The 23,789-nt window shown below is 38.1% G+C and overlaps 1 protein-coding gene across 2 annotated transcripts in view; it reads right to left on the bottom strand.

The window, feature by feature from the left end:
- The window catches only part of REV3L (REV3 like, DNA directed polymerase zeta catalytic subunit), a 118,815-nt gene that overhangs the window by 63,593 nt on the left and 31,433 nt on the right, over positions 1 to 23,789 (bottom strand). For both annotated transcript variants that reach the window (XR_010997195.1, XM_068184263.1), the window contains exons 2-5: positions 9,605 to 9,794; positions 8,189 to 8,263; positions 6,575 to 6,735; positions 1,092 to 1,188 (exon numbers count right to left, since the gene is read on the bottom strand). Coding sequence is in view for 1 of the 2 variants with exons in the window: in XM_068184263.1 (XP_068040364.1) it covers positions 1,092 to 1,188; positions 6,575 to 6,735; positions 8,189 to 8,263; positions 9,605 to 9,794 (523 nt within the window). In the remaining variant the exon portion in view is untranslated. The remainder of the gene's footprint in view (positions 1 to 1,091; positions 1,189 to 6,574; positions 6,736 to 8,188; positions 8,264 to 9,604; positions 9,795 to 23,789) is intronic.

Genomic DNA, 23,789 nt, shown 5'->3' on the forward strand with positions numbered 1-23,789 from the left:
AAGTATGGGAGGCAGAGATGAAAATTCTAAGCTGAGTTTCTTATGTAGCTACCATTTGGAATGGACAAACTGAAAATCTCTAATAACACACTATTCATAGAATCATAGAGTCATTAAGGTTGGAGAACCTTAATGCTCAAGTCCAGCTATTAATCTAACACTGCTAAACCATGTTCCCCAAGCACCACATCCACGTATTTTTTTAACAGCTCCAGGAGATTCCACCACTTCCTGGGCAGTCTATTCCAATACCTGACCACCCTTCAGTGAAGTAACTAATATTCAATCTAAACCTTCCTGGTACTTTTATTGTTTATTATTTTAATTATTGTAGATTATTGTAAATTAATGTAAATTGTTTTACTTATTGTTTTATTATTATTATTATTATTATTATTATTATTATTATTATTATTATTATTATTATTATTATTAACTCCCCTTTCATCAGGCCATTTTACTTTGTCCTCCCACTTGTTACCTGCGAGAAAAGACCGATCCTCACCTGGCTAAAACCTCCTTTCAGGCAGTTATAGAGAGCAATAAGGTCAGCCCTGATCCTCCTTTTCTCCAGGCTAAACAACCCCAGCTCCCTCAGCTGCTCTTCACAGGACTTGTGCTCCAGACCCTTCACCAGCTTCATTGCCCTTCTCTGGACACGCTCCAGAACCTCAATGTCCTTCTTGTACTGAGGGGCCCAAAACTGAACAGGGATGTGAGATGTGGCCTCACCAGTGAGGTCATGTTAGTTAAGGATGATTAGAAAAACACAATCTGTGAACTGATGTGTAAATATTCTCCATAACTATTAAGCTTGTTTCAACAAAGTCATCATTCCAAAACCCAGAAAGTAGAATTTTGCCCATTATTTCCCAGCTGGATTTTTACAACCATAAACCACAAAGCATCAGGTGACCAACACTATACAGAGAAACTAAATAATAATAATTTGTAATTTGATAATAATCACTTTTTTTTTTAACATGTAAAACATATAAGGGTCCTTTAAATGAGAGAGCGGAACTCCATTATGTGCAAATTAATGTATATAGGAACATACAGCATACAACAGAAAAACCAGGGATGCTGACCTTGGTATTTCATCTTCTTCCCATTCAATGAAAGATACGTTGCTTGAATTTTCTGGCAAATGAGTTCTGTGATGTTTACTTACACCTGATGTGTCACCTAGGCAAAAAGTAGAATGAGAAATTAATTAATGTGGCAATATTTTTTTACAAATATCATTATAAAACTGCATTTATTATTTAATATTACCAGTCCACCTGCTCCTAAAGAAGAAATAGCACTGCATATCATCTTCACCCATTAACTATGGTATCATATAAATGATCTAATTTTATTTCTAAGATGTAGACACACTTACATAGGAAAGAAAAATATACTTCCAACACACTGACATTATTTGAACTACATTTGTTGCATTCTAGTCATATCTTAGCCTAAATTCAATCTTCTCCTATTTGTAAAAATTCCAAAAGAAATCATACAGTCTGATATAAACTTCAGAATTTCCTGGGTCCACAGTTCAAATCCCAATGGAAATTAGGAGCCAAAGAAAACGCTAAATTCTACTTCACACTTTCCCTTTTTCTTATTTGTGAGCTGGAAGGGAATATACAATACATTCCAGATACAGTGGTAGTAGCAGTAAGTGGAAACCTGCACTGAAGGCAGACATTGTCTGACCTACAAATAAAGAAAACACTAAGTTTGCTCAGAGGTCTCGACGTAAGGAAGTGTGCTCCAAAATCATTCTGGTGAAGTCCTCTCTGAAGAATTCCTACCTTCCTTTAGGTCTCCACCTGAACCCTCAGTCTCCAGAGAAAGGAATGACAATATACACAGGATATGACACGAGAAAGAAAAATGCCCAGGAATGGAGTTGGAGGGAGGTAGAATGGGAGAAGAGTTTGAAAATTACTCAGTCTACCACTTCTACCTGAAAGAACAGCTTGAACCTTGAATTTTCTCAGCTATGGTGGTGTCACGCACTAGCAGTTTTCTGGTATTAAGTTTACTTTTCAGCCATAGCAAACACTCCTGCATTTGTTAAAGTTACACCAATTAACTAAATTGTCAGAGGTCTTCAGTAATTAAATATTTATTAGAACATGTATTTTTATTCTAAAAATTTCGTAATAGTCTTGCCAATGTGAATTCCACTATGTCATGGTTTGACACTGGCGCGATGCCAGCGCCTCCATGAAAATGTACTTTTTTAAATAATTGTTGTGAGATGTGATCAGGAACAGAGCAGAGCAGGCCCAATCTTAGTAACAAAGAAAAGAACTTTATTAAACTACTACTACTATAAAAACTACAAACACTAAATCCTGGATGAAGACCTTCCAAAACACCCCTCCTCCTCCCACCTAATTTCTAAACAAACTCAACAGTGAGACACCACCCAGGATCCTGATCAAGTTGCCACCCTTCAGATATTCAAATACTCAATCTTTCAAGGGAGACAGGAGTCTCTTGTGCCACAGACTCCCCAGGAAACACAACTGCCACCCTTGTTTTTCCATGTCACACATGGCAACCGCCCGGAGAAAATCTGCCATGGTGACACTCTCCTTTCCATGTCACAGTGCTCTCACCACCGTGCATGGACAGACTGCTCACAGGGCTCCTTTAAGGATGCTTTGCCATGGACCAAAAGAGACAACAGTTCAGTTTCTCATCTTGGGACTACAGTCCCCCCCATTTTCCCCTGGGGCTGAGGGTCTGAGAACAGAGGTCTTCTTCTCTTCTTCTTCTTCTTTGAAGATAGAGGGCTTCTCCACACCTTCTCCGACTCTCCTCTGTTCTCTCTACTCCTCTGCTGGTAATCACTGAAACAAGTCTCTTGGCACACTAATGCACCCCCTTAAGTGCATCTTCTGTCAGAAGAATTTGGTTCAGTCTATGGCTAACAAGAAAAGTCCAGCCACAAGCCACTCCATCATCTCCTTCCAACTCAAGAATTTCTTCTTCCATCATCTCGGATCTCAGACTGTCTCTCTTCTACTTCAAATCAAGGAGGAGTAATATTTTACAAAGCCTTCATTTCTCAGGAAAGGGTTAAAAGCTCAGACTCCCTGGATGGCTGATATCTCTGCCCAGCAGCCGATTCCCAAGGCCAAGGCTGGGCGCCTTCCCCCCGGCTCTTTCTCCTCCGCGCCGGCAAAGTTACAGGTGCCGTCCAGACTCTCTGCCTCTTCCCTCTGGAGGGGGATGACAAAGACATCTCCGCTTCTCTCCACCCTTCCGTCCACAGGAGCTGGCTCGGTTCCAGTCCTTCTACCTCTCAGCTCACCTGGACCAGGCCTCATGGCTTCCCCTCCCCCACCCAGCCCCGTGGCTGGGCAGGGGAGGTCTGCACAGCACCCTGACCGGAACCAAAAAGAGCGAGCTCTTGGGAGTTCTTGCTTTTAACCCCCTGTGTTCTCAGAGGCGTATCCCTATCTTCAGTGGTCACTTCAGGTGCCAATATCCAAACTTGACCACTGATTGGTTTGACCCAACTTCCTGAAAAAATCACTTCCATGTCAAACCACGACACACTACTTGGAATATTAGGTTTAGGAATACATCATGCAGCAAAAAGCCCTGAGTTACTACAGAAGCAACTGACAGGCACCATGCCAAAAGAACCTCAGAAGCTACAAACAGAAGCTACAAGCAGTAGCTTCCTTTGGTCTGGAACAATTCCATATGTTCCAGACCAAGCTTACTGCACTCCAACTAGGTTCCTGAAAACTCTGCCCCTACACCAGAATCTTAAGTGTACTGACATGGCACAAAGAGGTGGCATTCAAGTGGGGTGAAGACACTCCTGTGCTTATGCAGAGCCAGCTCACGTTTCAGCCACACCTGCGTTGTTATGGTCTATGCACTTCGATGCCTAAGCAGGGGATTCTGGAAAGACAATACAAAATATTTGATCCCATTTGCCCAGATCCAGCTCAAACTCAGCACACCTTACTGTCTGTGCTGCTCAAAATTGATGATTTGTCCTGGGCAGCTAGTCCAGGAAGAAACACAGCTATGTTTTTACTGCGTGGCACATCAGTTAATTTTCCATATTAAAATGTAAGCTGACTATGCATGCAAACATTTTTATTATTTTTCATCTCCAACTTGATTATTTCAAGTTGATGAAATGGGACTGAATAGTTGTATATTTTAAAGGAAAATACATCTGACAACAGCTATGCAAGATTATAGACCAACTGGTAAAATATATACTATTATCTTTAAAAATTATATGTATTTCAAGTACCACTTTCAGTGGATTATTCCCTTTCTTATTCCCTATCATTGCTGTTTTCATATATTTCTAAAAATCGAGGCTCAAATTCCTGTACTAGTTTGTTTCTTCAGTAAAATTTATCATAGAGATAGGAATTTAAGGACACTCAATACTCCCCTTCTCTTGATATAAAGATCTTTGAATACAGTAGCAATGACACATCAAGGTCTTTCAGAGGCATATTACAGAAGCAGATTCAGCTACTGAAAATAAAAGTTTTGCAACAGTTACAGTGGTATGTGGTGCATAAATGAACAGGCAGCCTTCTTCACGGCCCATAAAGACAAGGACTTGAGGAAATTAACTGCTGCACCTTCTGGATACAAGCTGATGAAGGCAGAATATTCCTGCTACAAGAAATCTGCGTGCTGACCTCTCTCAGCCTTCAAAAACACCAACTTATCTCAGTGAGAAAAATACCACTATGAACAGGCTCCTGAGGCTGCTTGCTTACACTGACAAACATATTAATTGCCAGACTCATTTTAATATCATCATCTGCAAGGGAAGTAAGGTAAGTGTTTGCTGCACATCTTTTGGTAAAGGCCTTTACTGCTGTCTAAGAGATAATGTTTGGCTTGGCCTGTGTGACACAGCTGCACCTGACTGAACAGAACTCCCACAACACAGAGGCTGAGGAAGAGGCAGGTAAAGTGTGTCAGGTGTAAGCAGAGGCTGTGCTTCTGCACCACTCCAACAGCCTGAGCTCAGAGAGGGTTGCTGTACAAGGACAGGCTCTTGACAGCAGTGCCTCTGAAAGCCTGCACCAGGGACAAACCATTTGTCGCTCGGCTGCTGTGCCAGGAGCAATAGACAGTGATCCTGTGCCTGGGGACTCCAACAGACTGAGCTCAGGCTACTGATGCATGTGTGATGTGGAGCCATGCAAAGCAGAATGAATCTTCCTAGGAGCACTGCAGCCAGTATCTGATCAAGCCAGACAAGGTAGTGTCATTTTTCTCCTTTTATTTTATTGGATTCTTCCCCTATAAGAATAGTTAAAGTCCACTGGTCTCAGCCCATGCTCCTCTTCCATCCCCTTGTTCCCATTCAAGACTTGGGTCTCTCATCCTTAAATAAATGATGAAGGAGAATATAAACAGCTTATGTTTTTCATCTATCATCTGAAAGAGGGGAAAAAAAGAGCTACGGAACAAGAATGGAAGCAACAATTTGATACAAATCACACTGCATGTTTCCAGAAGGCTGATTTGAATATTTGGAAGACTAAAGGTACCTGACTGTATTTCCACAGGACTCAAATTCCTGAAGATGCTCTGTCCATGGCAGAGCTTTTGCCTTCCTACAGTTCTGATGCCAGTAAAAAGTGTGGGTATGAAAAGAGTATTTTCTTTCAAACAAGAATTAGTTATAAAATTCCATGGGCTAACCTATTGCCATCTGAACATACATGCATAAAAATAAGGAGGAAATTCAGCACGATTATTGCTCTGTGTTTTTACAGAAAGGTATTTCACTGTCGCTTTCAACTTTTTCTTCAGCTGTAGGAACAATTATGATTTAAGTAAACAATACTTATTTTACTAAACATTACATACCAAAGTCATACTTTTCCTACTGTAATCTCTCCTTTATAATGAAGAATTTAGAAGAATTAGGGATGTTTTCACTAACTTAATTTTTATGTCAGTGGTACATCTGAAATGCCAAATTAATTTCTTAAAATGCTTCCTTTGCTCACACACTAAAAATTCAAATTTTACCTTAGAGCAAATGACTTCAGCACAAACGCAAGCATTTTAATTAAGAACACTGATTGTCATCAGAGAAAAATAATTAGGCATAATTTTGTAAAGACACTACTGAAACAACAAAAAAAAAGAATTTGAATTGATGTAAGAATCAAAACCATAAAAAAATAAAGCAATAATATTATTATGCTATATTTCATGTCAATTCTTCAACTAAACAGCAACAATTTTTCATCTTCTAGAAAAGAGGTGTGGTCATCTTGTGAAATGGTCACAGCTGCACTGCTGACAGAACACGTGTTTCTTGATACACAGCATCTCATTTCAGGAAGCAGGCTCTTCCTCAATCCCCACACAGAGGCATAAAAAGCAAAAAAGCTACATATGGAATTTGTTTTGACACAGAAAGCAAACTTCAGGGAAAAAACACAATACTCATTCTGCCAAAATAAAGCAAAAGGTTGACAGCTAGTGATGTCTTGTTCAAAATGGTAGTTTTTAGCCTTCAAAACAATTATTTGGTCTTAAGAAATAAACACCTTACCTTTTCTCCTTGCTTTTCTGAATTTGACAGCAGCCAGGTTTATTAAATTCATTCCATATAAATTGTAGTCTATAAAGAGTTGGAGGAGGTAGGGAATATGGGCTTCATGAGGCTGGTAAGACTTGTTCATTATGGCTCCACCTTGCAGAAGCTCACAAACTCTACAAGACAAATTAGGACATAAATAAAATATTATTTCAGTACAACAAATATACAAATACAATACAAATACTTATATTTGACTTTATCAAAATATAGAATACTTAGACATTTTAAATTTTGCCTTAGCTGTATTTTTAACTTAAGAACTGTGTTTTCACAATAACAGATGAACAAAAATGATCTCTACTAATAATGATACAATATTTGTGTGTTATTTGCAAAGGAGACTTGAATCCTTCAGCTAAAAAACCACCAAACTCTCTGAAAAAAATCCTACAATATTCTATTCCTGCAAGTGAACCAAAAACCACTATAGGCTATGGAAATCTTTCAACAGAACAACTGTGGTAGCTGTATGCCTACTCACCAATAATAAGTTTGAAAGTCTCTCTAGTTCTCGTTGACATATATATGATACATAAAATGCCCTTCATGGTTTTCAAGCTACATACTGTATACTCAGAAACAGTATTTTAAAACTCTGCAGGACAAATTCTCTCTTTTTAACAGCTACACATTAAAAAATAATTGCAAGTATTTGGATAACTATAAACTGGTACAATAAGTTTCTCTCAAATTAACAGTATACAACTATACAACAAAGAAAAACACTAAGCATTTCTAAATGCAAAAAAAAATGGGATTAAAAATAAAGTTTTATACTGAAAAAGGAAAGGAATAATTTAACTGAAGTGTCAGTCCTTATTTGGATAGGAGTAATTCAAACATAAGAAGCTTCAAATTTTGAAACAACTGTCCTGTCATCCATTAATACAGAAATTTTAAACCATGCAAAACTTCACTTGCCTAGAAGAAAAATCAGACAATCCTGTCTTATGCTCACATATGGGACCTTTTTTTAAAAGTTACAGTATGTAATAGCACACACTCAAGAGATTTCAGTTTATGCTTGGGAAATAATTCCTCCTTATTTATTCCTGAATTTACTGCAGCTACTTCAACAGTAAGATTGAAATCAACAGTACTTTCATAGAACAGAACATAACTCTGTTGAAAATATGTAACCTGTCTAATAACAAAAGCTATTCAGTTTTCCAAGTAAATCTTAAATTTAGTAATTTTTATTGGAATTAAAACCTAAATTTATTTCATAACAGACGAAATGAAGCTATATGAAAGAAAACAGCTACACTGTTTTCCTTAAGAGTTACAGGAAAAGTAAGTTGATGCAAACTTGTTTACATGTTCACAAATTACAGGAAACATAAAACAACTAAAGGCAAGTATGTTTTGGTATTGCTTTCCTAACATTCTACTGCTTTAAAAGATTATTGGTGTGTTTAAAATTGGTAAATTTTAAAGTGTTTTGAAAACCATGATACAATAATTTTGGAGATTTTGTTAAGTTACTGGTGAATCTTTTTTCAAACCTGACTTTTTAATTCAAGATATAAGGAAATCAGACAGAATTTCACACTTCCACATCCTTACCTTTTTACCATTGCAGGATTGTAAAGATAAATCTTCATAAACTGTCTCTCCTTTTCATGGTAACCATAAAAAGGCCTGAAGAGAAAGAAATAAAAGCAAGAAGCTAGCCAGTTATGCTGTGGCATTTATTCAATGACTTTTTACTATAAGGAGTAGTAAATAAGCATGTCTATCTACCCTAATGTATTTCATTTAGGTCTTCCCCATTAGCCTGTTATGCAAACAAACAAAACACCTGAAACACTCTTATGCTGCTTTGAGGCAATGAGCAGCTGACTTTCAGTAACAACTGTTCTGAAATTCTAAGGCCAGAGAGGTGAAAAAGAGGCAGGTTCTCCTAATTTCTACCTGTTCTTTTCTCACTTATTCAAATACAGATTGTCATCAACAGTTTACTCTGTCCAGCTTTCACTATTGAGATGAACAGCTATACTACAATTTATATAGTTCTCACAAAAAGAACAATATCAAGAAATTTGGTAGGTGACCTTCTTTGTTACTGTAAAAACAGCAGAAAGTTTTGATTGAAAATAAAAACAAGTTACGGCAGCCACTTTACTCACAATATCTAGAAGCCACCAAAACTGGCTGGGAACAGAAATATTATCTTCCTACACTTAAACAATTGGAAAGAATGTATTTCAGAAATGTGTGGGAAAAAAGCAAATAAAACATAGTGTTGCACAACACTGAAAATTAGCATTTACATTGTGTTGAAGATGAAAAACTGAATGCATGTACCTTGATTACCTGTGCTTTTCCAGGATATTTTCCTATTACTCATTATGATTTGACTTATTTTTCCACCCTTGGTTATGCAAGTTAAAAACTAACTAAAAGAATCCTTAAAATGCTAACATTCAATATAGAAAGCTACACAAATAAAACACAATGGTCATCTTGACAGATTAGTAAATGTATGTTTAAGAGCCTCCACTTCCTAGCCTGTGCTGCTGTAAGAATCAGACAGATCAACTGACTTGACAGTCTCCATGGGGGCAATTTTACATGAACCAAAAAAAGAGAGAATACTTAGAATCAGACTCCTACAAGACATGCCTGGTCTCAGGGAACACAGTATATTCCAGAGGCAGAAAATGCTGCATGAAAAGTACTGCTCTAACAACAGAGACAGAAAAAGCTAAGAACAGATTTTGCAGAATTATAGACACTAGGATACAATGTAGCAAAAAATGGTTGTGTCAAGAAGGTTTTTTGGGAAAATCTGTGAACTATGTTAAAGTCAAAGCAAGTGAGAAGAGTAATTTAGAAGTTGTACAGCTCTGTATGAAGACATACATGGGTGGGGAATGAAAAAGGATTAGCACTGTAATCACCCAAGTGATTCTATGTAGTTACCAACTGCAAAAAATTATTCAAAACAAACCACCAAAACTCCTGACAAGTCATACTTACATTCCAGATACTAATGATACTTTGAAAACATGTTGCACAGTAGAAGATGGATTGCCTAAAGCCACATTGAGTGCTCTGTCAATGCTGAACGCCACTTGACGAAGGTAGCATTCTGGATGCTGTCCAAAACCATCATAAGGTACATAGAGGTAAGGAAAGATACCATGTAAGTGGAGACAAGTCTTCTGACCTAAAAATAAAAGGTGAACATTTATTTTCTAATGACTACCTTTTCTTCTTCTAAGTAGGTGCCACATTTTTTCATATTACTTTCAGGTTCTTCAGACAGGATAAATTTATGACGCAAGTGCAGGTGTGTTTCAAACAAAAGGTACTAATGCAGAGCAGCTCTCACACTTGATTCACTGACAAAACCAATACAGATCAGATGTGGTTACACGACATAGATATGATTACACCTGTGTAAAAACAGAATTCACTACTAATTATTTTCTTTATAGAAATAACACAACATCTCTCTAAGAATAACTTTGCATACTGAATAAATGTTGGATGCTTAATAGTTTCTCAGCCTTTGTGTAAAGTTTTCAGTATCAATCACACAACCTCTCAGAAATTAAAAAGAACATCCAGAGCACCTATGAGGCCATTCAGTATTCTAGTTATTAAGGCATATGTTGGGATGTGGAAAAATAGCCGGGCAACTTTCAATTTTTAAAATCTGTAATCCCTCAGATATTTCTACTGCATATGCAAATCTCTAGACTTCTTACAACATGCTTACTTCTCAGCATTAGCTTCCGTGAGTCTGCAGCAAGAGCAGAGTGAAAGGACACACCATGAAACCTTTGTGCTAGACCACAGTCTGAGCTTCTCATGCACACAAGGCAGCACAGTAATATGGACTGGGACCTCCCAAACTCACCACATTTTTGGAGGGACTAGTCTCAACTACAATGCATGATATCTGTTCTTTTCTCACCACAATGCAACAACGTATGCATTTGCTGGCATCCATTTACCACCTTTTCAGTCCCCAAAATCATTCATGACTTCTCAGTGGCCAATGAAAAACTTTCACAGAAAAACAGAGTAAGCATGTGCTGCTGATTAACAACCACCACCACAATGATACGCAGTACATAACCCTTTGCATTTTGTTTGTATGAACTCCCTGCATGAGGACAGCAAAACTGGCTGCGCTTTCATCACCCAAGAGATGAATGCTACAAAAACGGAACACAACTTTACTGGTCCACAAGACCAATGAAAAGACTTCCAAAACTCCACTCTTTCAAACTGAGGTTATTTCTCAGTTGGTGGAGCTTGCCTGAAGTATTTACACTCAATCATATCCCAGTGGCCACCCATGGAAGACAGCTTATGTCCATTAAAGCGCAGCAGTAACAAGACCTTCAGACTGAGGACTGCCTGCAAATCTTTTACACCTGTGAAAAGCATGCCCAAAAATCCCACTAACAGCATAGCTTTTTTTGCGTCTTTTTTTAAACTGGGGTCAGATGCACTGTTCTTCAATTATGTTTAGAAGTAAAGTAATTGCGCAAAAAAAATGGTACTACAAGTCCATTTTCCATTTTTCAATGTTGAAATAAAATCTATATATGCATTCTTAATGCTGATGTCATCATCTATGGATTCTGCCCAAGTCTTTAAGATATTTCAGGATAATAAAATTATTATTTATGTACCAAGTTTTTCAAACAATAATTCATTAAGAGAACGGGTAAACTAAAGAAACTAAGAACTACGGGTTTGAGGGGTTTTTAAAAGGCTAAAATAAAGGACAGTAAAAGGTTTATATGGCAGGAAACTTCTTCACCCCCTAAGGTGGAAAAAGTCATATATTAGTAGCCTGTCAACTGAAAGGACTGATTTGTGCAGTGGTAGCAAACCATTTATTTTTTATGCCAAGTCACCAACAAATTTGAGTGTATACTGATGGCTGTACTTAAGATCGATTTTGAATAAAGGAGTTCCCCATACAAATATAATTATCAGAAAACTAATAGTTGTTTAAAGTTCTACAGTTTCCCTATTCAAGTTTGGTTGGTTGGTTTTGGGAATGATTTGAGTTTGAGGTTTTTTATTATTTTTGTTGCTAAATTGGAAAGGGTGGGTTGTTGTCGTTGTTGTTTTTCTTCTAAAAACGTATCCCAGGATCATGTTCAGGGGGAAATTTAAACTAGTTCATGAAATAATTTGCCTGAATGCTCACTGCAGCTTAATAAAACAAGTGAACAAACCAACTCAACCCAAGCTAAATTTGAAATTGGAATACAGACTGTATTTCTGTATATACAAATATACACGTCTATCCCCCCATGAATTTTATAAAATCAGGTGTTTGCTTCCTAGAACTTGACAGTCAGAATCAGTTCTGCACTTATACTTTTTATTTGCACTACTACCTATGGACTCCTTTCAAAAGCATGAAGTTTTTCATATTTTAGAAAATACCTTAGCTTTAATAGTTGTCCAAGTATTCTGAGTTATAGTTAATTTATGATCCCTTAGTTTTTTTATGTCATAATTTATGACAAAATTTCAAAGTACCAGAATAAACAGAACAGTGACACAATCTAAACTTACAGTACTTCAATTCAGGTTGCTTTCAAGTTAAGCAGCTATTTAACAGTTCCTGCTGAACTGAAAATGCAATTTTATCGTTGAATAAAAAAGAGAACATGTACAAAGAAAGTTTCATTCTATTTCCTTCTGTTCCTTTTCCCTGTACTCTCCTTTATGTGCAAAAAACCCCATAAAAAGCACTACAGCTTTCGATTGCGTGGAGTCAAATTACCACTTAACTCCAGGGAAATCTTATAGAACACACATTCTGAGCTGCTTTTCATTTTTGATTCTGCCAAGAAAGCAAACAAGTTACTGCTGAGCTAAGACTCTTATTAGGCTAACAGCTGTTAAGTTACATGGGTTTACACAGCTACTTACTTTGATCCTCGATAGTATTGATTTATTTATTGTGATATTTGGTTACACTGCTATTTTTACTTAAAAACGATGTTATTACAAGTCTGATCCTGCTAACTGTTAAGAACAGTTGTGTATTTCCATCATTTAGGTAAAATCATCAAGTGTACCAAATATCATGCTATTGAGTTTGAAGCCCAGACTCCAGTAATAGCAACCATGGTTTGCACTAACCCATTAAAAATTCTAGTGGATTCTTTCCAATAGAGCCACAAGGAGAAAAAATATCTATCCACTGAGGATTTCAGGCTATACAGACCTGCCAATTTACACGAATTAAAAACTTGGCTTGAGAAAAGGTTAATGAGTTTAATGGTTTAAATATGTTAATCTTATGTTCCTGTTTCTTTTTGGAGATACAGAGAAACAAATTTGTACCACTAGAACAGCACTGACTGCTACAGCACCCACTAACAGTGACCAGATAATGTTATTTTAATATCTGTTCATCAGTCTCTTCACATCTGTACAATCAATGGAAATGGTGCTCCACAGCAGATTCTGCATACAACCACTCTCCACAGAATTTCTGGATACAAAATTGGCCACTGATGGGACAGGCAACTGAAATGTTTTCATTCTGTGGCCTCTTCATGGACCTGAAAGAATGAGGTCTGCACTGGCTGAATAATCTGCAGATCAAGCACCCCAATATGACTCAAGGAGACTGCTAATTAAAGCACCTACAAGTAAAGCTGAGGCTTAATCATGAGTCTTTGTAAGGCACTGAATGAAGTGGTAAATGAAAGAACAGAAAAATTGTTGCTGTAACATAGAAAAAAGGCAGTACACAAAGCCTTAAGATATTATGAGATATTCAACTAGCAAATTGGCCATTTTCTCTGAAAAGAAGACAGTGCCAACTAAACATCACTATAGATGAATAGTCATAATAATAATAATAATAATGAATCAATACTTCAAAAATAATAAAAATGTGATATTTTCATACAGTATAGAAAGAAAGCTCACCTGCAAAAATATTTCTAAAAGCAAGTGGCATAAATATTACTGAAGTATTAAAATAAAGCATTTTGCATACTTGACCCATGAAAGAGATATTAAGAAAGTCAATTTGGTATTTTTTCTGGAAGATGGTTGCCATAAATTACTATTAGGAGCATATACCAAGCATAATCCTTCAGTTACTCTATATTTTTTGCTATTACAAGAAAAATCTGTAGCAACCCTAAGATAGAAAACTTCAATATTATCAGAAGAGAACTGAAACCAGAATGATAATACAATGCAAAGATACAGGAACTGATGTCTTCTGACCACCAGAATGCTCAGCCATGTAGAATGATCTGGTAGGGATAAAACTGAGATGTAGTCTACACAGAATGGCTGAAGCTGGAAGGGACCTCTGAAAGTCTCCAGCCCCTTGCCTAAACTTATGAATCTAATTTCACAGTACAACAAGTTAGAGAATGCAGGAATTATTATTCAAGTGTCCTCAGAGAAGTGCTTTTCATTAATTTGTAAACATTGACTTTGATTTAAACTTCTAAAAACTTTCTTCCACCAAGATCAAATTGGACAAATTTCTGTACAAAATAAGAATGTGAAAATTATTAATAAGGGAAGTTATTTAATTGTCCAGTTCAGGAACAAAGTTTGCAAACAAGACAGAAAAGGAGCACATGAACGTCTCTGTATATATTCCAAGAGAAAACAGAATCTGCTCCAGATGGAATTCCACACATACATGACTACCTGCTGGCTCATATTCCATCAAGGGGAGAGCTTCTGTAGATACTGTTTCCATTTATTTCCTCTAGAAGACTTACAATCTCATGGGAGAACTGTCTGAACAAAGCATATAGATGATCACAGAAGGCAATCAGGCTAGCCAAGAATGATTTACCTTGAGTGAAACCATTCTGACTACTCTAATTTCCAATAATGAATGAGAACGTGTTCTATAGTTGTGATACAGTTCAACTAACTTTTCATAAATGATACTAAAAGCTGTGTATCTCCTATCCTATAATTCTTAATTTAGGAAATGACTACAGAAGCCTCATAAACTGAACTCAGTACTGGAAACATTTTGAATAGATGTTTTCTTTAGTATTTAGAAAACAAAAACTAAATCTAAATCTAGATAAATATGACTTCAGAGAATGGTTCAATGCTGGTCTACATACAGTCATATTTTGCTGTGATATTTCTGCTACAGAACAAGCTGATCCCATTATAAGAAGCTAAGCAAAGCCCTGGGGAACAATGGTGTGGGAGAAATATAGAGACTACAGCAGCATTTAGAAGCATGGCAAAACCCTGAGGTTTTAGGAAATTTGGGCTGGGAATTAATAAAGAGATGCAGAAGATGGAAGACAAATGGCTTTTCATACACTTGCAATCTATTAGAAGTACTTTAAGTACAGTTTTGTAAAGTGGAAGGACTAACTAGGCATGGACAAGTATTAGAAGAAGAATGCACACAAACACATCAAGCGTCACTACAGGATGCAGAAAAAAATCAGACAATCATAAGGGATTTCTTTCCTTTAACAGTAAAGCAAAATAATTAGAAATCAAAAGACATGACACTACCATCTTTAAAAAAATGGTATTTTCAACCAACTGTTGAAACACTTACATTCAAAAACACTTGAAAAATGAACTGTGACTATGAACTGTGCTTTCAGTCTAAGCTATGTTGCTCACTGGGGTGGACTTGTCAAGCCTGTATCACTGAATACCAAGAGAACTGAGCTACTGAAAAGGCACAGGTCTCCAGCCTGTGAAACTATAGCCACCCTTCCTTCCCTCTGACACAAAACAAACAACATACATGGACTGGTAAGTAAGGTAATGCTTTGATGAACACAAATCCCTTTCCTAATAAAACTTGGGAAGATCTTTTCCCCTTAAGACTGGTGCTAAGTCATTCAGAAATGTAAGAGTTCATGCTTTTAATCTCAAAGAGTTCTTCAGTAGTATACTACAATAATGTAACTTCTTCAATGATTAAATAAAACTTTCAGTCTTCTCCCAGAGTCAGCTGAAACAAATCAGCTTTTTCACAACTACCGAGAAGAAAGGGAGAACTACACACATTGCAGTCCTGGATACTACAGAATACTCAATGTCAAAGAAACAAGAATAATGAAACTAGGCCTTGCAGCAGCAAGATATCCTCAAAACATAATCAAGAACAGGGTGCAAAGACCTTATTCCACATACATTAGATATTTGTGCCAACACTTTCAGTTTTTCCCTAGGGTGTGAGAAAACACTTATTTCAGTAACACCTGTAAAATGGACCAAAAAAAATTTTTCTTACATTTGTTGAAATCCAAATGGAGTGTTTGGTTATTTATAATTATTTAGCCAGTAACTGGTCCTTGCAACATGTCATACCACTAACTCTTATGAAGACAAAAAAAACCCAAAAACCCAACCAAGCCAAAAAACAAACAAACAAAAAAACCCAAGAAAAAAAACCCCAAAACAAAACACCCAAACAAACAAACAAAAAAAACCCACCACTAGGAAGATAAGGCTTTTGACTCACTGCAATTAGATTGTTCCTCAGCCTTGTTGCAGGGATCCTTAGTGAAGGAGAAGAGCTGGGTTTTTTGTCTGTAATTTAAAATTAGAAACCTCTGTACAACTAGGTGCACATTGGTGTGCTACCCTGAGCTATGGTGGGAAACAAAGATCAAAGAAAAGCACATCTCTGGGCACTATGGAGATCTGAGCAAGAAGCCCACAAGCTTCCTTGAATTTGGCATCTTCCAAAGGCCAAACTCCTCTCAGGTTAAGGCAACATCAAGTAAAATTGTATCTGAAACACTGATTTTTACTGACATCTGCAACTGACATCCATGCAATTAATTTACTCACTGACAGCTTTTACATCAATAAGTTGTCTTAATCATTTGAAATATTAGGCCTAAGAGACCACATGGTTTACCAAGTCCTGTCTTCTCCAGTCTAGCAAGCAATGCAATTGTCACACAAAACTGAAGACCATTATATACTTTGAACCATGAAGTATCTAAAGAAGAAATAACCTTTGAGACCTCTCAGGCTAGAATTTACATTGGGAATTACTGCTGAAGGAAAGTATCAATGGTAACTTCCAAAAGCAAGGCTGCTTTGTCTTACTGAGAATTTCTAACATATATTTTTTAGTCCAATATGTAAGAGAGGCACTGTTTTTTTTATACAGAAACCATGAGCAAACCCCAAGAAGAAGCACAAAAGTTGAATCAGTTTATTTAATACATCAACTCAACAAAGATATTCTGATTATCTCCATAAAACTACCTCCTCCTGACTGGAATTGATTAGGATGGATCTTTTTTGAATTCCTGCTGAGACATTAGAAAACAATCTCAGAAGTACCACTGATAAGCCTAGCCATTTATAGGATGCAAAGGTACATCATCAGAAAGGAACGTCTATTCCCTACTGTTATCACCAAGCAAAAATAACTGAAATATAGCTCAAAAAAATTATTGTTATGTAGTCCAACTAAAACCATGAAAGTCCAGAGGTGGATAAGATAATTTCAGAGTATCTCCAGAAATAATGGAGACCAAAGAAGGTAAGCATCTCAAAAAGCAAAGATAAGCTATGTACAAACCATTCTTCAAGCTGATGACTGAGAGTTACCAGAAACAGTCATAGTATTTTCTTCTTTTCTTAAGACACACGAGGTGAGGTCGAGTACTCACTTATTAAGGACCCATCTATAAAAGGAACCCCATACAAAATATTATTCCTGCTTCCTCTATTGACAGATTACTCATGTAAGCAGCTGGACAATATCAGGAACTATTTCTAGAATGAGTGTCAAAAATCACTATGAAGCCAGCTAAAATGAGCTAAAACATACAAAGGAGGCAAATGCAGCTGGCCCCAGCTACAGATTCTAACTATCATATTGAGCTCTTGGCATTCACAGGCTGGCAGCCCAGTCCAAGCTGCTATTCTGGTAAGAAACACAACTACATGAAAGCAACACAGGCAGACTATGTTAGACCACACTGACCAAAGCATAGCTGAACAGAAAAGAGTATATTTACTAGTGCCAGGTAAACTCTTGAGGTATACTTCACCACATCCTGCAAAATATGAAAAAACAAGTCAGTAGTAAAAAGGGGGAGCAGAGTAATCACACAGCTTTTGGTTTCCACTTCCCTCCACAACCATTCATTAAAGACTGACACTGCCACACAAGTCTATCTTACTGGTTTTTCTTGGTGCAAATAACACAAGTCACATGTAAATGGAGAATGGTGCACAGATAGATATTCAAAGAAAACGTTGTTGTGGTAACTGAACTTTCACTTCTACAGGAGGCTCATCTGCCTGTTTAAATACTGTGATGTGTGTGCACTGCTCCAGCCACAACTCATCTCTTTGTCCTGTGCTACAAAACCAACTGAAACATTTTTGTTCAACAGGTATTTTTCTGTCAGCTGCAGAGCTAGTTAGAAAAAAACACCATAAATTATTGCCAAAAATTATTTGTTACTCTAAACTGCAGGCAAAAACCCCTCTGGCCTTGTGATAAGCTTAACAGTGTTTTCATCGGTACAATCTTTCATAGACACTTTTCAGAAACGTTGACTATAAATTCCTGAACAACACCAAGCTTGTGTAATGTCCCCAAAATTACACACTGTAGAGTATGCAAACTCTCATGAGTCACATCAGTTTATGGTAACAACTAAAAGACATCACATTCTGTTTGTTTTCTCTTTCTGTATTCTTCAAACAGCACTAAATAATTCTATAAATATTTCCTGAAATTTTTGGTTTTGTATTTGCATTAAGATCTCTCACTTGCCCATTCCTTGAGCTGATGAAAGCTAGATAATGTGCTCCACAAATACAAGGACTGCTCTTAGGCTACCTATAAGCAAATTTGCAACACTTGGTACTCCTTATCACACATTTTATTTCAATAAAGAAATTCTTAACATCTTTTTTATGTTTTAGGCTTTTTTTTTTTTTTTTTTGGACAAGCAGCAAATTACTAGGAAGTACTTCCTTACTACAGACACCCTCCAAATTTCTGTGTAAGCTTTTGAAATGACTACATGGTGTGTGACGGTAATAGTAAGGGACAGAATCTCATGACCCAGGAAATACACTGTATTCTTTAATATCTTACTGTTGTGGTTTGACACGGAAGTGAATTTTCTCAGGAAGCTGGGTCACACCAATCAGTGGTCAGGTTTGGATATTGGCACCTGGAGTGACCACTGAAGGCATGGACACGCCTCTGAGAACACAGGGGGTTAAAAGCAAGAACTCCCAGGGGAGCTCTCTCTTTAGTTCCGGTCATAGGAAGAGTGCAGGCTCTCCCCTGCCCAGACATGGGCTGGGTGGGGGAGGGGAAGCCATGTGGCCTGGTCGAGGTGAGCTGAGGGGGCTGAAGGACTGGAACCGAGCCAGCTCCTGTGGACGGAAGGGTGGAGAGAAGCGGAGATGCCTTTGTTGTCCCCCCCAAGCGGGAAGGAGACAGAGAGTCTAACAGCACCTGTAAATTTGCTGGTGGAGGAAAAGGAGAAGGATGGGGGGGGAAGATGCCCAGCCTTGGGAATTGGCTTCTGGGCAGAGATTTCAGTCGTCCAGGAGTCTGAACTTTTAACCCTTTCCTGGGAAATGAAGGCTTTGTAAAATATTACTCCTCCTCGATTTGAGGCAGAAGAGAGACAGTCTGGGATCTGAGATGTTGGAAGAGGAAATTTTTGGGTGGGAGGAGATGATGGAGTGGCTTGTGGCTGGACCTTTCTTGCTAGCCATAGACTGAACCAAATTCTCCTACAATAGAGATTGCATTTTAGGGGGATGCGATGGGATGGTGAACCAAGAGACCTACTTCAGCAATTACCAACAGAGGAATGGAGGGAACAGAGAAAGCCGAGGAGGGTGTGGTGATGCCCTCTGTCTTCAGGAAGAAGATGATCTCTGTTCTTGAGACCCTTGGCCCCAGGGGAGGAAGAAATGAGGGGGACTGTGGTCCCAAGATTAGAAGCTGAACTGTTGTCTCTTTTGGTCCATGGCAAAGCATCCTTAAAGGAGCCCTATGAGCAGTCTGCTGGGGGGAGTCTGTGGTGCAAGAGAGACTCCTCTCTCCCTTGATGGACTGAGTATTGATTATCTGAAGGGTGGGAACTTGATCAGGAATCCTGAGTGGTGTCTCACTGTGGTTTGTTGGAAATTGGGTGGGGGGAGGAGGAGTGTTTTGGAGGGTCTTCATCCTGGATTTAGTGTGTGTGTCTTTTATAGTAATAGTAGTTTATTAAAGTTTTTTCTTTTGTTATTAAGTTTGGGCCTACTCTGCTCTGTTCCTGATCACATCTCACAGCAATTATTTAGGAAGGTGTAATTTCATGGGGGTGCTGGCATTGCGCCAGCGTCAAACTAACTAACTAACTGCAGCACTTACTAACTCTGTGCTGCAGGTTTATGTGATTGACAAGAGGGTAGTGATTGACAGAGGGGAGGTTGCTGTGGGAAGAGGCCAGAGGCCCTGTGCAGGACACAGCCAGACCCAACAGACACACTGCAGAGCACAGCTGAGTCCCTCAGCCAAGCTGGGGACACACATGGGAGAACATGTTTAAGAAAGGGAACATCAGAGTCAGAGGAAAGTGGAGGAGAAACATCTCCATGGAACAGCAGATATTCCCGGAAGTCCATGGAGGATGCCACAGTGGAGCACAAGGATGTTCCTGAAGGAACTGAAGCCCGTGGAGAGCCCACATCAGAGCAAAGACATGATGAGGAAAAGGCAGAAAGACACCATTATGTACTGGCTGCAACCCCCCTGCCATTCTCCATGTGGGCTTGCATGACAAGGGTAGGGTATGTGAGAAATAGAGCTGAGCCTGGGGGAAGGGGGAGGAAAGGTGTGCTGTTTTGCATTTGTTTCTCACTACCTGAATCAATTTTAGTTGGCAATAAATCAGCTATTTTTTCCCAAACAGAGTTTGTTTTGCCTGCAATGGTAATTGGTAAGCAACTTCCCTGTTGTTATTTCAACCTACTGTTTTACTGTTTCTGTTTTTCCTATATTACTCCCTTGCATTACCAGACTGAGGGTGGTGGGTTGCACAAGCATGCAGATGGATGGAAATGTTGCTGTTAGCCAAATCTGGCTCAGCACACATCACTTAACAGAAATGATTCTCTGGATGTCAACCTCTAAAACATACTAACTATGTCAGACAGTAAAGGTAACAAACTCAAGCAAGTCTTAGCATTAGCAGACTCCTATCTTCTACCTTGTGATCTCTAACCGCACCAGAAAACTTCAAAGTAACAAAACCTTTCAGTGCAACATTAATATATTTAACCACAAACTTGACTAAAATAAAGTAGTCCTATTACCATAGCTCACGGCATAAATATTGTCCGTTTGTTGTGTTAATACATACTTAAACAATGTGGGAGACAGTATTATCCTTTACAACAAACCTACTTAAAAACATATTAGTGAAAGATATGCCTGTTCATGAATCTGCCAAAAAAGGTTGTGCAGGAAGGTGCAGAACATTCAAGACATTTCCATGTCAGGGAGAAACTACAGCAAGCAAACAGAAAGATAAAATTCTCTGGATCCGTTCAAGGCTTTTAAAGTTGAGATTGCACATACCTCAAATCCTCATTATAGTTTTTCCTAAAGATTCTCATGACAGGATCTTTCAAACAGCTACACAAAGGAAACAATTTTCATCTGGTAACAGCAGCACTAGGCGTGCCATGAACCCATCCTCAGCCAAACTCAATTCTATAACGCAGTTACAGAGGGAGCAGTTCCACACGTGACTTAGAGAAACTGTATTCTTGAAAACTGGTGGTCTGAATCAGGATTTATCTAACAGAATTGTAAATCCTGAGCAATTCTAAAGTTTGTATCACACGCATACACAAAAATATTACCACCCCCTTTTTGTTCATATAATTTTTAAACTTTGCTCCAATTTAGCAGTTGTTCAATAATTATAATCAACAGATACTCCAGATACTCAGGATTAACTGTGCAAGTATAAATACAACACTTTTAAACAGTGGAAACAGCAGCAACATTAGAAAAAATCAGATTACAGCATTTTTCAGTATTTTTTAAAAATTATTTTCCTTCACACTAAAGAGCACAATATATGGAAATCACACTACAGTAATGTTTTACTTTATTTTGCCTGTCAATATATTAGATAGCCTCTTTGCTTTACAAAAGACATGGCAGGGTAAGAATCTCATAGAAGAAAAAAAAGTCCTTGAAACCAAAAGTAAATTAAACTAGCTCTTTTTGGACTTTTCCAAGGTATTTTAACAGAATCTACATTTTAGCTTTTTGCCTTCTACTGCAAATACAGTCCTCAGGTGTCTGCCACACCCTCAGTTGTGGGTACTAACAAGCAGGGTCTTTACTGACTCCAGGTGAACAAAGACCTTATTATCCACTAAAGCATGACTGAAGTCTATAAATGCTAAAGGCAGGCACAGCATTTGTCATTCTTTAAATGTGCTATTTTTATACCATCTTCTTTCATGCTTTACAAAATATGTAAATGAATGCTCTTTCATTAATACAGCCAATGCTACTATTTTGTCTGACGAAAAGCTGAGACGCCCAAGCCGGGCGTTCGAGAGCTGACCGGGGCCGAGAAAAGTAACGAGCAGCCGCGATTTTATTCTACACATTTTGCAGTACTATTAAGTATCTTAATTCCTATTTTAGGTTTTTTTTTTTTTTTTCAACATACTACTTTCCTTCCTCACCCTGAATTAGGCATCCATCCCCCTCTTTTCATCTTCTGTAAAGTCTAGTGTCTTTTGGCAGCACTGGAAGGCTTTCATGGCTATTTGCCTGCTCTAGGCCTTTGTCTCTGCAAAGAATGCCCAGACTTTGTAGCATCCTTATCTTAGGCTTGTCACCATCATTGAGAACCCACACACTGTTCTACCTCTACACATGATTAGAACTATAAAATCTTTTTTCTGTTTCAGTGCTACAGCAAAAAAATTTAAACATCTGAGCACTCTACAGAAAGTATGTATCCAAAGACTGCTTGTCTTGTACAGATCATTTCGTGTGGTTGTCTTATATATACTCAGCAACCTCCAGAGTGGCTGGAAAGACTGTGTAGACTGGATGCCTCACTTGCCAAGGCAATGTATTTATAGCAGTATCTGTATTCTTTAAAAAATGTTTTGAAGTGTTACTCAGAAGTATCTGTTGCAGATGTAGTGTCACCAGACCTAATACTCCTATTTTACAAGGTAATCTCACTGGCTATTGTATTTTAAATTGTTGAAATTTGGTGCACAGCACAACTAACTAGTGACTACATTTCTGCACTGGAAACAAAGGATTTGCCTCAAAAAATCAGCCAGCAACCTAGTTTCACATTTTAAGCAAATGTCAAAATGTGCTGAAGGATTACTTAATCTCTCCATTGCTCTGTTAAGATCTGTATGGTCTTTTACCACCCTTTCTCCCTTTCCCCAAATCTATGATAGCAGTGATACACAGGCAGTGTCACAGAATCACAGAATTAGGCTGGAAAAGGCCTCCTAGATCAACTCCAACCTATGAACAAACATCACCATGTCAACTAAACCATGGCACTGAGTGCCACATCCAGTCTTAAACACCTCCAGGGACAGTGACTCCTCCACCACCCTAGGCAGCCCATTGCAATGCCCAACCACCCCGCTTCTGTGAAGAAATTTCCTCCTAATGTCCAACCTAAACCTCCCGTGGTGCAGCTTTAAGACTATATCGTGACTGAGATACTACACAAGTTTTTCAATAAAAATAAAAATAATGCTTGAGCAATAATAGGATGGTTTTGTCTAACAGCATTAATAAAGTGTGCATCAATAGCAAAATAACTGCATTAAAACACAAAGATTCCCCCTCCCTAGGTCCTCACTAGCTCTATGGCCAGTATCTGGTGAACAGAGAACACAACAAAAAACCAAATAAAATCCCCTAAAAAACACCACCACAACATAGCCCAACCAAAACAAAAATACACTCTACATGAAGAGGGGGTGCAAAAAGATAAACAGAGATTAAAAACAAAATGCAGAGTGGGAGGTATTGGTGTTGGAGGAGAACAGGGCCAATCTACTGACAGAAATCTTAGTAAATGACAGAAGGAAGTGCTATTAGTTATGCCCTTGACTCCTCACATACATTACTAAAGTGTATTTGTACAACTGATAGCGACTC

This window comes from Anomalospiza imberbis, chromosome 3, assembly GCF_031753505.1.
Source record: "Anomalospiza imberbis isolate Cuckoo-Finch-1a 21T00152 chromosome 3, ASM3175350v1, whole genome shotgun sequence".
NCBI lineage: Eukaryota > Metazoa > Chordata > Aves > Passeriformes > Viduidae > Anomalospiza > Anomalospiza imberbis.